This window comes from Bacillus rossius, chromosome 18 (assembly GCF_032445375.1).
Source record: "Bacillus rossius redtenbacheri isolate Brsri chromosome 18, Brsri_v3, whole genome shotgun sequence".
NCBI classification, from domain to species: Eukaryota; Metazoa; Arthropoda; class Insecta; order Phasmatodea; family Bacillidae; genus Bacillus; species Bacillus rossius.
The window spans coordinates 22,442,393-22,461,247 of NC_086345.1; the positions used below are offsets into that span (position 1 = coordinate 22,442,393).

The 18,855-nt window shown below is 39.1% G+C and overlaps 2 protein-coding genes across 2 annotated transcripts in view; one reads left to right on the forward strand and one right to left on the reverse strand.

The window, feature by feature from the left end:
* LOC134541060 (eukaryotic translation initiation factor 3 subunit D) overlaps positions 1-18,855 on the forward strand; it is a 97,377-nt gene that overhangs the window by 12,411 nt on the left and 66,111 nt on the right. The window lies entirely within an intron of this gene.
* LOC134541061 (lactosylceramide 4-alpha-galactosyltransferase-like) lies at positions 490-16,311 on the reverse strand. The gene is made up of 4 exons (XM_063384203.1): positions 16,114-16,311; positions 6,722-7,423; positions 3,080-3,293; positions 490-987 (listed from the first exon to the last, which is right to left on the reverse strand). The coding sequence occupies exons 2-4, from the start codon at positions 7,411-7,413 to the stop codon at positions 712-714; spliced, it is 1,182 nt and encodes a 393-aa protein (XP_063240273.1). The 5' UTR covers positions 7,414-7,423; positions 16,114-16,311; the 3' UTR covers positions 490-711.

The window sequence follows — 18,855 nt, forward strand, 5'->3', positions numbered from 1 at the left end:
TCTCGGGTGGGCCATGGCTAAGGGCGCGTTCCGTTAGCAGGGTTGAATACTGGCGGTTGCAGGTCGGGCTTAAGGGATCGTCCATTAATCACGTGAGGCTCGAAAGGGGGGGGGGGGGGTGCCGGGAAAAATCACGAAATATCACAATGGGGGAGGGGGGGGTGTAGAGAGATATCACGTGTATTTATTTTTTCGCGCGATTTCTACTAAACCGAAAAGCGACGCGTGACCTTGACTCACCTTAGCCAGACAACAATATCCCCACCCGCCGCAACATGAACCACTCGGCTCGGCTTGCCAGTCACCAGTAAGACTGTGATTTTGGCGCCGAATACATGCGTAAATCACATATAAGCCTTTCCTTTATTATTTTTATGCTAGTGAGAATAAACCTGCAACCTTAATGTGTGTCTGGACATTTTTATCACTGTGCTTAATTTTAACACACTAGGAAGAAGATAATATTCTGAATTTTTGAAAAAATACACGTTTTTTTTTTTTGGGGGGGGGGGGGTTAGTCTGAAACCTCACCACAAATCACTAGGGGGGGGGGTTAAGAATTTGCTAAAAAAACATCACGTGATTAATGGACGACCCCTAAGTGTGGCCTTCGGTCGGACGACGTCAAAACAAATCCCGAAGATGGCCAAAGGTGAATTGTTCGGGTGTAATCGGGAATGGTAGAACTTTATGTGCATCTTAGGTCTCCCCTCAGAATGTGTCGCCGGCCGAAGAGTACACCCTGGGACAGAAGCGGCGCGCCAGCAGGGCGTAAGGCTGCCTGGAGCCCGCCCTGACGGGCCGCGCGCGGCTCAACTTGTTCCAGGCGTGCACGGCGTACGTGCCGTTCCTCAGGACAAGCTCCATGGTCGAGTCCGAGGCCCCTTCGTCGAACAGCAGCGCCCACCGCGGGTAGTAGAAGGGGAAGAAGGACTGGGGTCTCAGCACAGCGAACCCTCGGCACTTTCCAGCCGTCATCTGCGACACCTGCGGACAAGCAGTTGTTGGGAAGCCTTCTTTTCACAGACGATGGAGCCAAACGCCCGATCGTGCATCTTCGGGTTTTTTTTGTCCATTTTATTGTAAATATTTTTTAATGTAGCTATACTTACCTAATATAACCAACCATCCACAATGTTTGAAAGTATTTATAATGTAGCTAACCTATCCTAACCGACCGCAAAATTTAATGCCACACAGGTTTATACAATGAGATAGAACGGGGGAAAAAAAGCGAGCACAAACTTCGGGGAACTTTGGGTGTGGCTCTCTCGTCTGTGAAATGAAGGCTTCCCATAGTTTTTTCAGATCGACATCATAGATAGCGCTGCTGTGGTTAGCCAGTACTTTTCGTGCGTTCATAGAATACGTTGATAGGTACTTATAACTGAATAACAATCGAATTGTATGAAATAAATTATTGTTTATCAAATGTGTTTTATTTTTGACGTGATAACGTCTTATAAATCGATGAACCCCAGCTGCACGCACGCACGAAAAAGCATGACTCATTGTCACGTTTCCGCTGAGCCGAGCGTTGCGAGAACCGGCCCAACCACCGTGCGAGTAAATCTTCTATAAAAGCAAACAGGTTAAGGCGGGCTTTTAAAAAGCAGCAATAAAAAAAATTGATTTATTTGTCCAATTTTGTCATTTCAAATTAACAATTTATTGACATTGATTTGATTTCAGTTGATTTCTATAACTAATTGTTCGTGATTATATTTAAATAAATTATTTAAATTAAATTTGCAAAAACTGTAAATAATATTTGAAAATTAAAAGGTATGCAATTTTTCATCAATGTTTTCTTATGACGTTATCAGTTGTGCTTAGGAGGGGGATAGGCCAGCCATGGCAGCGATTGGCGCCATGACTATCTTCCCTCACTGAATATTCTAGACTAAAACTAGATAAGTTGGGCCCTGGTAAAACCCTACATAGACACAGGGAAAACCCTGGGTAGGTACTTATATGCGGTACCTATCCAAAAAAATTGCATGCATTAATATTGTTACGATCGCGCTTGGCTGCAGTGCTTGGCGTCGCCATGCTCGTTCGGCCTGTCTGCGCCCCCTTCCACCCGCATCCTCTCCCTGGTATCTCGTGTCATACTATCCTGACCTTCGCAGCGCGCATCTGCCTCAGATCGAGTTACTTAAAAGAGGCCGCACTGCGGCATAAAAGGACTCAGACATGTTTATCGGCGCGTTTTGTGGGAACCCGATGCTTGTTGCGTTTATCGGCGTTTTTTGAGCAGCCGCCGCGTCCTTCGACAGGACTCACGATGCGTTTCTGGGCATTTCGACGGCGAAGGTCGCGCGATATCTCGGAGACATGCCCGATTGTTCTGGACGGGAACCCAAGGGCTATATAAGGAGGTGGGGCCGACCTTCGAGCGAGTAGAGAGTCTGTTCGGAGTGTTCAGTCGGGAGTTCTCCCGCGGCGGAGTTTCCGGGCGATAGTGCCGCGGGTGCGGCAGGGTGGCGAAGTCCTTGGACGAAGGTTCCAGGGCAGGGAGTGAGTGAGTGGAGTCGGGAGTTTTCCCGCGGAGAAGTTTCCGGGCGATAGAGTCGCGGGTGCGGCGGAGTCCCGAGCGAAGTTGTGAGCGAGGAGTCGAGTGGGATCTCGACGAAGGGGAAGTGCGTCGGCGGCGGCGGAGTGCGGCGATGGAGTCCCGCGGTGGAGACCCACGAGGGGTGCTGCGGCGAGAGTTACGTCAGAGGTGCGTCCCAGCGAGGTGTGTGGAACTAGTGACGGGAATAGACATTACTTTAAGTGTAATTAATTATTTGCCATTTTAGAAGATTATTTGTAAGTGACATAAGCAGTGGCAATAAATAAAACTGTGTGTGATAAAAATCTTTAATTGCGCTTTAATTTACGAACCCGCGGTACATCGTAACAATATCAAGCATGATTGTTACATGGAAACAGAAGGATGGTTCCGGAAGAAGAGTTGGACAGAGTAGAAATAAAACCCCTACTAAGCAAAAGGGCCGGTAACCTTGGACATTGCTCTGTCCTCGCATATAATTATGTGGCACTGGTTGTTTTCGGGGGGGGGGGGGAAACTCACCGGCGCGCCCCCGCACAGCCTGGACAACACCCGGGTGACGAGGTAGGGGCCGTTGTACGCCCACTGGCGGCCATCGAAGCGCGCCAGCAGCTCCCCCAGGCAGGACTGCGCCACCTCGCGGCCCACGCCGCGCGCGGAGAGCCCCAGCACGCAGTTGGAGACGAGGCCGTCGCTCTCGGCAACCGCGAAGTCCCACCCCAGCCCGGCGAGCGGTCTGCGAGGGGAACAGCCCTCCCTGCCTCAGACAGGATTGTCTACGACATGACAGTTCTAAGTTACGACTTTCCAAGTTATGACTGTTTAAGTTATGACTTTCTAAGTAATGACTTTCTAAGTAATGACTGTCTAAGTTATGATTTTCTAAGTCATAGCTTTCTTTATTTATGACTTTCTTAAGTATGACTTTCTAAGTCATGACTTTCTAAGTTGAAGTATCGTGAAGGGGAAGGAGAAATCCACCTCACTTTACCTCAATGACGTTAACAATTAGAAACATAAAAAACTGGCCCTTGTAAAGGGACAGGCAGAGTGCCAGACGTGTTGTGCAACCCCTAAAGAAATAAGCGTAAATATCAGAAATACAAAAATACACAACTTTATTATTCTTTAAATCAAGCCCCATATGAATGTAGAGGGGCAACACATAACAAGAATTACGAAAGAAAGAATTACGTAAACAGGTACTGGTGAGCAATACAAATAGCCAATATACAAATGTTATGTGCTAACGTTATTTAAATCAAGCAATTGCAGATAGAATTCTGTCTGTCCGGACGTGAGAGGTGCGGCGGAGAAAAACGGCAAATGCCCTAACGGAAAATGGGTCGAATGCAAAAAAAAAAATCAAAGAAATGCACAAGGTGAAACACACTGGCAATGCAAACCAGAGAATTACGAAACGAATTCGGTGTCCAGCAAACATTACTTTATGAGGCCACAAAGAGGCAAGCCAAACATGACGCAGAAGGCAAACTACAGAATTATCAAGAAAAAAAAAGTAAGACTCAGACCAGAGAACACCTCGTAGCCATGCGTAACACGGCGCCACGCCGAAGCACCCCTCAAGGCGATCGCTCCCGGAACAGAACAGAACGAGCAAAATAATTAGAGCCCCATATATAAAAAATCCAGATGGCGCTAGTGTCGCATTCAGTAGGCCTGGAAGGAGGCGCCTACGTCACGCGGACGTCACAAGGGAGAGCGAGAGGGGGCTTTAAGGGGAACGAGGGAAGGGGAGGAGCCGGCGGGCATCTGAATGCCGAAGCGCATGTTGCAAAGTTACGGCTTTCCAAGTTGTGTGTCTCTAAGTTATGTCTTCCAAGTTATTACTGTTCAAAGCCGAGGTGTCCCTCAAACATTTATAAAGTGATACTTGATTTCTTATGTGATAGAGAATGTACATGTCAACAGGGACACGTAGTATATAATAAGACATTAACCAAAGGCTGTCCTCAAGGCTCAGTCCTTGGTCCACTTCTTTGGAATGTGCTATTTGATCCACTTCTTAGAGAAGAGTTACCAGAATATTGTGTCATATATGGATACGCTGATGATGGATTTTTATTAATCCCTGCTAATTCAAGATTCATGCTAGAAAAGAAGTCTGAAGAGGCTTTAGGTATTTTTCACCAATGGGCAACTGCTTCTAAACTAAAGATTGCTCCAGAAAAAATGGAAGGTATTTTACTCAAGGGTAAACTTAGTGTTAATATACCTCCCACAGTTCGCTACGAGGGACGTGTTGTAAGAATTAAACAACTTGTTAAATATTTGGGAGTACAGATTGGGACTGGATTCCGATTCCACGAGCATATCAAGTACATAACGAAGAAATCTGCAATATTATTCCACCGATTACGATCTACTACACCTGTTAATTGGGGCTTAAACTATAAGACCCTAGATATTATTTATAAAGGAGTTTATGTGAGTATTTTAACATATGCAGCTGGTGCTTGGAGTCGCATTGCTTGTCAAGTTCATCCTCGAAGAACTTTATTATCCAGCCAACGAACTGTACTTATTGCTATAACTAAATCTTATAGAACAATTTCAACAGATGCACTCCTAGTTATAGCCGGACTCATACCCATTGACCTAGTTATATATGAACGTGGGCAAGTATCCCAGTTAAATAGGGATAGGAAGATCTCTGTGGCAGAGAAGAAGGAACTTCGGCGGAATGTTATATCAAGATGGCAGGAAACTTGGGACTCCTCAACAACAGGAAGACATACATACAATATTATACCTGACATTAACGCAAGACTTAAATGTCGGTGGATCACACCGGACTATTATGTATCGCAATTTCTCAGTGGCCACGGAAATTTTAAAGCAAAACTCTATTCACTCGGATTAGTACAGTCACCTCTTTGTCAGATTTGTGAAGTAGAAGATACAGTACTGCATGTTTTAAATCAATGTAAGAAGACAGAAGATATCAGAGAAAACTATACTCAAGAATTACTGACACTAGGATATGACTTTCAAGATCTTCGAAGTCTTATCCATAATAAGAATTCTTTTGAAATTTGGAGAAACCTAGTAACAGAAATGGGGAAACGGTTAGAAGAATTTGACCGGTGGTATGCATCTGTGGAAACGGACAGCGATGAAGATTGACTGTAAGAAAATTTTAGAATAATTTCTCTCCAGTTGATTTATGTGATAAACATTATGAAGATAAACTCTAAATATAGATGAAGAAAATTTAGTTCTGGTTATGGAATATAATTAAGGTTTTTGAAGCAAGAAGGAAAATTTGTTCACTTTCATGATGTGATAAATATAATAGTCTAAAACCCATTTTTAGGTGAAGAAAATATTTATTATAATTTTTGGTGATGGCATATATTCAGAAGATTCTGAAGAAAGAAGAAAATTTTTGTTTAATATTATTTATTTTGTTTACTTTAACATTTATTTGGATAGAGGAAATTAATCTTACATGAAGATATATAATATGCATATAACATTAACTATGGGGACAAGTCAATATAATCTCTCACTAACCCCGATAAACCTTTTGAAAATAAGTTAATATAAAGATTATATGATTTGAAGATAAAACTATTACTAGATTGATAAATCTCCTATTATACCCTAACAGGGATTACATATAGGAACGAAGCAATAGAAATATGCCTTTATTATTTATTGGAGAAATCTGTTCAAAGCCGTAACTTTTTTTAAATTTTATGTCTGTGCAGGAACAACAGCACTGCCGGTGGGGCTCTGCCGTAACTTAGATAGGATTGTCTACGTTATGACAGTTCTAAGTCGTGTGTCTCTAAGTCACGTGTTTCCAAGTTATGACTGTTCAAAGCCATGATGTTTCTAAGTTCTGTGTCTGCGAGAGGTACTACAGCACTGCCGCCGGGGCTCTGCCGTAACTTAGATAGGATTGTCTACGTTATGACAGTTCTAAGTTACATCTTCCAAGTTATTACTGTTCAAAGCCGTGACGTTTCTAAGTTGTGTGTTCCTAAGTTACGATCGTTATAACTTACGACAGTTATAAGTTAGACGATTCCAACTTTTTCTTCTGTATTTTCCTGATTTTCTTTCCCTGACCCAAGTCTATAATTCCCTACGTTTCCCTGACCTACCCGCGATCTGCAGGTTATGCACCGTAGTCACCTCAGGACGACGAAGTCCAAATCCAGGTACAAGCCTCCGAACTTCCACAGGGTGGCGAGCCTCAGGATGTCGCTGGAGTGCTCCACCGGGTACGAGGACTCATTCAGGGAACCCCTGAGGATCCACTCGCCCAAAGGGGTGTCGTTCAGGTAGCTGCTCAGCTCGACCTGAAGGCTCTTCACGTTCGGGTAGCTGAACACCTCCTTAGCCACCTGCTCGCCGTCGGAGCCCTCGTTAGAGGGGCAGGTGCTGAGGAAGTAGACGGTGGAGTTGGGGTTCGCCAGGGCCGCCGACTCGACGGCGCAGCCTTGGCGCGCGTTCATCGCCGCTCTTTTGATCCCTCGTCGGGGGTCGCCGACCGCGCACGAGGACTCGATGAAGAACAGGTTGTCCGCTCCTCGAGATGGGAGCTGGTGGTGGTCGCCCAGGTGGAACCCCTCGCCGTTCAGAGATGGTCCGGGCGCGGCGCTGACGTCCGGAGACGCGCTCTCGTTCGACGTCCCCGCCGCGTGGACGCCGGGGTCTCGTCCGGATGCCGAGGAGGAGGAGGAGGAGGCGGAGGAGGCGGAGGAGGCGGAGGAGGCGAAGACCATCCTCAGGGGCGCGTCCGACGATGGCCCGAGCCCCAGCAGCAGCAGCAGCAGGAGGCCTCCCGTCAGGACGGACAGCGCTATGCAGAGCCGGTGCTTCATGGCGTCGTCACTGGAACAGGAGGCACGAGCATCTTTTTACTTCGTGCTCGGTGTGATGAGGGGGTCGTTACCACAACGCAGAAATACCATAATGCCGAATGTCAAAATTGACCATAACGCCGAAATACCATAACTCCGAATGTCAAAATTGACCGCAACACGGGCAGTTAGAAAACTGCTTTTTGATTTCGGATTAATGTTTTAAACTTTATTTTTTTAGAAGAGTTAAAATGGCTAACACGCATGGTTTCAGAGTACTTTTTATGCGAAAAAAAACCAGTACAGATTCTTGAGGAAAACACTTAAAGAGCCTTGCATTACACCTTTATCTTCATTTCTCGGCCATATAATGTTATGGTTACCGCTCAAATTTCACAGTTATCCTGTGACGACGAGAAGACTGAGCGCCAGTTTAGAGGAGACACCGCGCTAGAAGCACCAGCGAACGTCGCGCTTATCATCCCGCCTCGCTAGCACACATACACCCCTGACGAGGCGGGCCCCTCAATCCCAAGCAAAGTAATAGACCGTACTCATGCGCAGAGGCATTCGTTCCAATGTTTTTTTTTTTCCAAGCAGCACGGCCGTTGGGTGTCGTTCTGGTGTTGACTGCAGGAAGATAAAAGAGTCGCAAATCAATGCCGCGTTGACTGCACGAAGCCATGAAGATAAAAAGAGTCGCGACTAAACGCTATAACTAACGCTCATATTCTTTGGAAATCAGCGAACTAGGAGGTATTTATCGGCAACCTTTCGAAAGAAAATGTTGCCTACCTCGATTATTTTTGTCGTTCGTTACTGGGAATATTCACCATAAATGTTTCAGATTACCTATTTTCCAATGTGTAACAACCAAAACACTTCGTTAAGGAGCTTTATTTTTTGTTTCAAAACTTAAAAACTGCATGGCCGAAAAGTGTGAGTGTTAAAAATCATAACTTCAGCTCCAATAAAACAAAATAACTCGATAAACGAAAATGTGTCACAAATATGGCAGACCCCGTGTAGCAACATAAACCTGTACATAGTCTCTTTCGTAAACATTAGTAGACTTTCCAAACGTATTGGTGTGCCAAATGTAACTTAATGGTTGTAAAACTACCCTGGAATATATCTGGAAACTTAAATAGCCATAATAAAAAAGGAATTACAAGTTTTAAAATACTTAAGAAAACTTGCATTACAAAATGATAGTATACTACACTGCTTTAATTAAAAGCACAGTAGTATAGTGCACGTTTGGCTACCTCAAGGAGTGTGGTTCAAATCTGGGCACTGTATTTTCCTTTTACTTTTTAAGTCACATTATAATATAATAATGTTAAATCAGCTCAATATAATTAAGGTTTTTATAGGAAGTATTTACAGACTGATTTTAGTCATTTAAGCAAAAATATATATACAAACATATACTTAGTGTTTTAATGTGTGTTTTAAAATGTTCCAGGTCAATATATCTCAGTAATGTCATAGAACATAACTTAAGACGTGTGCGGAAACTTTGTGTTATTAACTGTTTAGTGAATTTTAACAAGATGGGCAGTATTATAATTCAAATTCCTTGTCGAAAATCAGGTCCAAATCCGGGGTTTTATCGGTGCCGGTTCTATTAGTTTCAAATTTCCGGTTGTTTCGTGATGGTAAATGCTATCTGCTTTTGATGGTGGCAAGCAACGTTTACGATTCATGCAGCGTATTCTAGCGGCGGTTACAGGAAGTAAGTGTGTGATTCGCGTCCATAAATGTTGGTATTTGAAAAAGCGACTATTTTATTCCGCAGTTAATTTATCACGCTCAACATTATTTTAAAGAATTTTATGTTAAATGTCGTTTTTCCGAGTTTCTTATTGTAAGTTTATTTGCAATACATGAGGGGGGAAAAAACGAGACAAAATCGAAATATTTTACACACAAGTTCAACATAAAGTCTTTCTTAAAAAAAAAAAAAAAGCTACTTAGGGAAAACGAATATTTAAATATAAACCAAAATGAATTAATGCAGTTTTTTTTGGACATACGCCATTGCAGTTTCGCACTGTTTGTCATGGAAAAATTCCGAAAATCAAAAAGAAATAAAAAAAATTATTACAATAAAAAAAAATTCACAGAAAACAAGACTGAATCAGCTGAAGTCGGACGAACGGAACCAACGACGAAACTATACAAGAATTAAGTTAATATATATAGTATTGTAAATCATGGTAGTCATTTTGTATAGCTCTACTTATAAAACATGAACACCTAAATGATTTTAATAATTTTTTTTTTTTTTTTTTTTAATCCTCTGGGCGAGAGTGGGGGCGGGGCGGGGCGATGGTCGAGGACATGCGTTGTGATTGGGCCGTTGCATTTTGTTCGTGATCCGAGGCAGCGCGGTGAGTTGCAGAGACGTGAAACACCATGACAAGAACCGCATGCATCTCGCGAGCCACTGTTTGCTAACCCCCCTGGTCTAGACGGCTGTTCCACACGATCAAATACGTATTGAATCAATTCACTAAATTCAAAAGCTCGTGTTAATACTCTTCAAAGTCAAAGTTCATATATATGTATATATATATACATACATACATACACTATTCACGCAGGCCTACTTGAACTATTTTGGCAAAAATGTTTATTTTTTATGTATACAAGTATTTTTTTAGAAGTATTTTAATTTATGTTTTTATCTAATACCTACTCTGGTGTGAAAACTGTTTTAAAATTGCTTCTTGGTAATTGAAATTCATTAATTATTTTCAAAGTTGCGATTTTCGTCTCTTTTTAGATACGGTAGAATAATATTTTACTTGTAATACAGTAACGTAAATCGACAACTTAGTTTTCAAGAATTTCTTTGTAAAAAATTAAGATTTTATTATTATTTTGTGACTATGTACGCGCAGGAAATAAAAACAGGAATTGCAGTGTCTTATTCTGCAAACAAGGTGACGACAAAGGCTTAAATTCTTACCTTCCTGTCCAAGAAGTGAATAGATAAGATAAGCACCTTTCATTCCCGGAAAACTAACTACTATACTAAGTCCTTAGTTATTGCGTGATTATGTGATAGGTAAATATACAAGACAGGAACGAATCCTAAAATAGCAAATAAAAATCTGATCCAACAAACCTTTTCTTTTGCAATAATCAACAACACATACGAAAATCAAAACCTCTGAAATATGTGTGTTTAGTGTTTGTATTGTGTGTTCATTGTGCCTCCATTGTGCGTCCATTGTGTGTTCTTTTCTTTTGATGAATGTGTGCTGTTTCGTTAACTGTGCGTAGTTGAATCTGTAGTAGCTCTGAATATTTACTGCTTCAAAATCTCTTGGTCTCGATAAAACATTTTTCAGGGATTCTTGGTTATTTAGCAAGCGTAAAACATGTTCCTTTGGTCTAATTGTTTGTAATTGATTTTATCGATACTTTAGGTCTGACAGTTCGGAGACTTTGTCTTGACTGCTTGAAATCTATACTAATATTATAAAGCTGAAGAGTTTGTTTGTTTGGTTGTTTGTTTGAACGCGCTAATCTCAGGAACCACTGGTCCGATTTGAAAAATTCTGTCAGTGTTGGATAGTACATTTATCGAGGAAGGCTATAGGCTATATTATATTATCAATAACATTAGGGATCCTTACTAAAAGTCCAATTTAGAATCAAATGCGTTGGAGGGGGTTAGATACAACATGCAGTACACGTACGAAGTGTGTGTTGACAATGCCGCAGGCGCTAGAAGTTTATTTCCTATTGCCTATTAACATTTTTGCCACGCACTAGATGCCTTATTCTTAATTATTTCATACAAGTAAAAAACACCCGTGTGATATTAACAACGAAGCAATCAGTACCCTCATATAGAATACATAGAGATAGTGTGAGGTATATATGTAGATATAAAGAGATAAATACAGATAGATACATATATATATAGGACTATAGATGTAGATAGAGATAAATATATTTTTAGAGACATGGATAGATTATTTGTATATGTGTAACTACTTCAAACATATTACAAAACAAAACTGAATGAGGCATTGCAATGCATGCCGAGCATTAGCTAGATAATGGAATCTTTTCAATATTAGTAATCCCTTATTTTTCAGTGTTTTTTTTTCTATATTGCTTTATAGAGTCTAGATTACATACAGACCAGGTAAATAACTATAAACTGGCAGAACGTCTGTCGGGATCTGAAAGTGATATAAATTATTTTGCACACTTGACATTAAAATTAAGAAGACAATTACTAACTACATCTGATCTCTAAACAGTTCCCCTTCACCCTGTGTTCAGCCCGGGCAACGCTGGGTACTGCAGCTAGTATGTTATATTTGTTATTGACGAAGAATACCCTGTGGTTAGGAGACGCCTGACATTTTACATGGCCTGTCTTCGATGTCCGAAGACACTTGAACAATACGCCTAACATCGAAAAAAAAAAATACTTCCGTGGTAGGCAGCGCGACAACATATCAATTTCGTCGGACAGGTATATTGTATATTTTTTTTTTGGCAGAGAGAATGATTAATAAAATCCATGGAAGTTAATTGAAAACAGAATTTAAACTTTATTTTAAGCTTTAGTTTCTCTTATCACTGGTCGAGAATCAAACCAAGTACGGATATCAATTTAATCATTCATTATTTTAATAAGTGATTTTTTGATGAATTATGGAATTCTTTTCGAATTTATGGATCAATAAATACAAATTTCCAAGATGGCGGCCAGTATGTCATAATCGGCTTACTTGAAGCTGGTAGATGAGGAACTTAAGCCGCCTATGGATATTGAACATAATTTATTAAATAAGTATTTTTTGTCTAATTTTTTTTTCATCGATAAAGTATCAAACCAAGGATGAAAATTGATCGAATCAATCAGTATATTGATTGCAGATTTTTAAAGTGAATTTTGGAATTTTTCCTTAGTTTCTAGCTTGATAATTACAGATTTCAAAGATGGCAACCAAATGTTAAGATGGCAGGCGCCACAGTAATAAAAATTTACTGTACTCTAGCAAGTAAAAATTAAAATAACATGGCGGCAGTGCACTCTAGCAGAAGAAAACAATATGTTGGATCCAAGATGACGGCCTCCAGCAGACGAAAACAAGATGGTGGAGTGACGTCATGTTATCTGGCTAGATATATGCATAACTGGTGGGAGGTCAGTCTGCGGGTGGCTTCTGTGGATGAAGGAGCCATCGCCAATTGTTATTTTCTTCCTTATCAGGTTCGAACCGAGAACAGCTTGAATTTAAATGCGTTTTTAAATTAGAATTTTATTAATTAAATTTTTGTATAAATTTTTAATTTTTTCCCGATTTTATAGCTCAACAATTACAGATTTTCAAGATGACGGGCATGACATCATAATCCAAGATGCCAGAATGTTTTTTTTATTAAAAATGTTATTAAGTATATAATTTTATTAATTTAAAAATTTGTCCCATTAAAATCAAATAATAAATCCGGATTTTTAAGATGGCGGCCGTAACGAAAATTGCAATGGTTACGGTAACAATTCAATATGGCGGCCATGGCATTCTATTTGTCAAGGTTATGACCTCATCGGCTTATTCCCGGATTGCAGATGGGGACTTTAAGCCGCTTTGCGGACTTTTTAAGCCACTGGCATTTTTGAGGACTGAAACGGGAAATTTTGCCTTTAAAAAACGGGAATTTTTCCCTCCAATTAAGGAAATTTTTATTTTTTCAGGGTTTTTTTTTTAGATTTTTTTGACGGAATTTTTTTTCTTTAGACTGGAAAGTTTTGTAAATTTTTGGTAAAATTTGCGTTATTTTTTTTTGTCATTTTTGAAGGTCAAGGTCAAAGGTCGAGGTCATCTAAGATGACCGCCGTGACGTCAGGTTGGTCGGTCATTGACCCGCTCTACGCTCCACACAATCAGGAACCAGGCGCAGGACCGGCTAATATATACTCCTTATGAAAAATATAACGAAATACGATGCTTCGAAACGACTTAACAACAGAAACTGCATGAGAACATCTTGTTTCCAAATATTAAACACGGACGAAATCATGTTCTTGTTTCAAATATTCAACATTGCAGAAATACTGTCTTATGTATGTTCTATGAACGTGCTACTGGGAAATAATTCCTACTCGGGTAAAGAATTAATATAATTTTAACTTTGTCGTTTCACAAAACGATTAGATAAATGCCAGACAGTTAAAAAAAATGGCAATTTTTTTTTATTTACTTCCATTTGCTCCCCTGGATAACTTTCAAGACTTCATCAGCTATGCTAACAATTTATACATATTGACTCCGAAAACGGAAGATTTTATCGTGTGTTGTAGTTTTATTTTTATGTTATTTTTTACAATGGCGTCAGTTCAAGTGTAGTTTTTTTCCCCTTTCGAAAAGGCAATTATAGGCGATGATAGTTAGAGAATGTTTGATTACAGTCCCTTATAGGTAAACGAGGCAAATACTGCAAGCCTGTCTCAGAAATATGTATACTACAATTTTATGAGCAATCAGATGCCCGTTAGATTTTGTAATTGCAATATCATGCTTTTTTATTATTATTATTTTATAGATAACCATTATGACGAATATTCCACAAAGGTTCATAGTTCTGGAACACTTCCAAAAAATCCACTTTGTGTCATAGCTTCTTAAAATTTTCTTCTTCTCTAGATCTTTTATATAAAAAAATATCTCCATTAGAACTGTGTTGAATTTCAAGTGACCACCTTCCATATCGGTAACGAACGACTCACAACGTAAGGAAGATAACGGGTTGCAACTCAAATGATATAATCTAACTCCAGGAATTTAACTAACACCCTTATCTTTATTGGAAATCCAGGAACTGTACGGTATTTAGAAGCAACCTAACAACCTAAAAAAAAACGTTAACTTTTCGAAAGTAATTGTTGGCAACTTTGATTATTTTTGTGGTATTTCGTTTATGGGAATATTAAGTATAGGCCTATTATGCTTAGGATTCTTTATTTTGTAAAACGTAACAACCAAAACACTATGTTGAAATGCTTTAGCTTTTTTTTTTAAATTAAAAACTGCATGGCCGCGAAGTATGAGTTTTTAAATCATAACCTCAGTTTCTATTTTAAAAAAAAAACACACACACGTGCACACGTCTGGTAACCTTATATTTGACTCAGAATATTTATGGTATGAAAACAATGTTCAAATTAAAAAAAAAAGTACAAATGTATTTTCATTTAAAGCATCACTAACACGTTTTTCGTGTCTAAAAAAAACATGTAAACAATTTTGTTTTAAAAGCCATGATTATTTCATTGCTACAATAACAATTCAACATTGACATAAATTATTGAAAACATAATATTTTGACATTATATTTAATAAGCCAATCCGTTAATCAGTTTTAGATACGCGTATACTGCTTTGTTGTTTTCTCTCTTGCAGCGCAACCTATGTTTAAAGAATGGCTCTTTCCCCAATCAGTAGAGGGTGAACCTGTAAGTTTTGTTTGGCAACAGGATGGAGCCCCTCATTATAAAAAATTAGTAAACGCCGTTTTTCGAAGAAAAAAAATAATATTTAGGAAATTGTTTTCATGGAAGAGCACCTACTCTATAAAATTACCAAATATTAAAGAATTCGTGCCCAAATTTGACCTAAGTGATTTTGTTTTAGTGATTTTTTTATTACCGTAAGGGTAAGGGTAGGGTAAGGCGATGACATCGTCAGAGCGTAACCGAGTATGGAGGGGCTCACGAGTGGGGCGCTCGATGGCAATTTTACATTATTGCACACTCGCATATGGCTTGCATAATTCGCACACGTGCAAACATTTTTTATACATACTAATACCTCTATCTTGTGAAGTTTCACTTTTAACGAGCATGGCGATCAAGCACCTAAGTTCATTTTTCAGTTCTGTTTTAAAAACAAAACAGCCAAAAACAAAAAAAAAATAACATAATTCACCAATTAAAAAATTGAACAATACACGAAACCTTTTGTGAGCGTAAGCATTTTTTAAATCACTTAACGTAATCTACGCTCGTTAAGCTGAATTGAATACGTTCACCCACACAAAATATTTTATTTATTTTTTTCCCCAAGTAGCTAGAGAACTTAACAAATGTAATCGAGGCTTAGCGATGAATTTGCTCACAAAACAACAAATTTTCACCTTTAAACTTACTCAGGCTCACTTCTCGTCATTTATTAATAATGTGGCCCGTTAAAATGTTAGGCCGCGTTTATAAACTACGCAAGGAAAACGCGTCGCAACAATGCCACAAACAACAAACGCAAGAAAATAACGGATTTTTATAAACCAAAAACACTCAAGTAAAAAAAAAGTCACCAACACTACAACTTGTAAAACAGTAGAAAACAATTTTATTCCCGAAATTCTTTTGATAATTCATGTTTATCACGGGAAACAAAATGGATTGGTCAATCAATATTGTGCTATAAATTTTCTCTGTGCGAAATTTTAACAAGTGAACACGTAATGTACATATTTAAAAAAAAAACCTAAAGAAACATTGTTGTCTTCTTATATGCACATTACGCCTGCTTCTTAGAAAGTTTTCGGAATGCTTCACTTCAAATACGGAAGGCGGACATGCAAGCCGAAATACGCAAGAAGCTGAAAGTTGACCGATGATTGCGCAACATTTTTTGCGTCTTGCGTAGTTTACAACCACGAGTATTTTGAAACGTTGTTACTTACGTTTATTAATGTGTGGGAAGTTGTCGGCGCTGTTCTCTCTCAGATTCCCTGAAGAATAAATAAATAGAACCTCACGGTAAAAAAAAAAAAAACACACACGCACGCACGTGCGAAAGAGTGGAATGTCTTTTCTGCTTGCAGCTACTAAGTGCAGTGGGAGCACTAACAATAATTACGCCCTCGACCACGGAAGAAGATAAGTGGCAGCTAAGCTTTCGCGCGTCCGCGTTATCGCTTGCCCCCATATATCAATATGTCGGAAATATCGATATTCCATGTTCAGAATATCGATAGTTTAATATCGATATTGTTTTGTATCACTTCTTTCAACAAAATCGAATTTGAATAAAATACTATTTTTCAAGTAAAAAAATTATATATTAAAAATTATCTGTAAATATATTTGGCAGAAAAAAGGGGGTTGTCTGTAAAGTCGGTTTACGGACGATAATTTTACGTGATAACGTCAACATTGATGAAAAATTGCATACTTTTTAATTTTCAAATATTATTTACAGTTTTTGAAAATTTAATTTAAATAATTTGTTTAAATCTAATCACGAACAATTAGTTTAAAAAACCCGCCTTAACCTGTTTGATATTATAGATTTTCTCGCACGCTGGTTGGCCGGTTCTTGCACGCTCGACTCAGGCGGAACGTGACAATTTTTCGTGCGTGCAGCCGGCGTTCATCGATTTAAAAGACGTTATCACATCAGAAATAATAAAATGGCGGACTGCAAACATCGGGGAGAACAAATTATTTAAAGGGAGGGGAAAAAAGGGGAATTATTGGAGTTCACAGTAGGGATTATCATAGGTTGGTAAATTTAAGCATTGTTTATCATACAATTAAATAATAACTTAAATAATAATTTTATAATGAGAAAAATATGGATAAAAGTGTTTTATATAATAGTAGACCGTTATTTTATCGTTATCGATATAATTCAAGCGATATATCGATGATTTGCAAATTTTTGCCATCCTTCTCCTTAGTAACTGGGTCGAAGGTGGCATTATCTCGCTACTGACCTTATCGAACTAGATAAAAATGGTGCACTGATGGAATGAAATTATCGGAAGTCAGGATAGATAACATGTGATATCCAAAAGAAAAGCAATAGTCCTCCAGGAGTTAATTATATTGTTCATAAAGGCTGAATTTTCAAAACAGAGCATTAAATTGAGTGTTAACTAATGATTATATGTATAGCTATAATTTAATTCAATTTCTCTCTCTCTCTCTCTCTCTCTCTCTCTCTCTCTCTCTCTCTCTACCTCACACACACACATATATAGTGCATATGTTATACATGTTTTTCACATGAGACATTTCACTAAATTATTTCTTAAATATATGTGGTTATGTTTGTATGCCTATACAAGAATTAAAATACATTTTAAACACCATTATTTTAATATTATTTTATAAAGGTAGATCTTATTTGTTTCTACGTATATGAGAATTACTTGCAAGGAAACTGTGAAACACAACTTACGAACTGAAAGAAACCTTTGAAGTCTTCGCAAAATAAATATTTAGTTTTGCCCATTACCTAGGTAGGTAGGCTACCTGATTTTCCAAATTTTTTTTATTACTATTAGACTTGCCGTGTTTCAAATAAATCGCGGTCTTTACTGAACTAAGAAAAGCTAATAACCAATGCGAAAAAATAAGTGCCCAAGAATTAAAAAAATAAATAAATGTTACTTCATTAATTTTCGAACTTTTTATTTTATTTTAAATAAAGCTGTTTCCAGGAAAAAAAAAATTATTGCGTCGAGGAGGTCAAATTATTGTGTTACTTACCAAGTCCTCTGACCTTAAGGAGGCCCGCCTACTCAGGGGTGTATTTAGATATGTCAGTGAGGCGGGATGATAAGTACGACACTTACTGGTACCTTTGAATATATATACTGTATAGAAGTCGCGAGTGGATAGGATTTACTCTACGTTTTTCAGAAGCGTATGATGAGCAGCTTGGGAACTTCACCGCTGCAGTGCGCTGCCGTAACGTCCTGTATCGTCTTAGTTGTCATTTACACGTTAGAGCGCAGCGCTGTCGCCCGCTGTCATTCCCCGCACCCCTCATCCATCATTCACTGCAGCTCAAGGTCGCTCAACGGGAGGGGGGAAGGGGTGTTTGAAGAGTTGGACACTTGTCCGCTAGGGACCACCACAAGTCGATGCCCTAGAGATGGAGGCGATTGCGGCGGTGAATTAACCAACTACCTCAAAACCGTATTAGAAATTTTAACCTGGGCTGGCGACTTCTATACAGTATATATATATTCAAAGGCGGCGGGGTCGCCTCTAAGAGCAAGTCTGTGGACAGGCGCAGTCTTCTCGTCGTGCATGGGACAACTTGATGAGCGATAACCTTAACATTATTTAGCGGGAAATGTGCTTTCAAGAACATGTGGCGTGTGTTTCACGTCTACAAATTATTATGAAAAACACGCGTTTCAGACATTTTCACTCGTTAAAAAAAAAAACAGTTTTAAAAACTAAATACAGAAACAGAACTACTATCCGTAGTTCTCAGCGTAACCTTAAATGCTTTTCGCAAACAGACACCACTCCTATACATCTGCAGCATCTGAGTAGGTAACCGCTCCCTGATGATGGCGACAACAATGTCGACTGAAACGTCGGTGAATTATTCACCAAGGACACGGCTACAACCCAGAAGCCAAGTTTTATTAATTACTATTATTTATATTACTAATAAATGATTG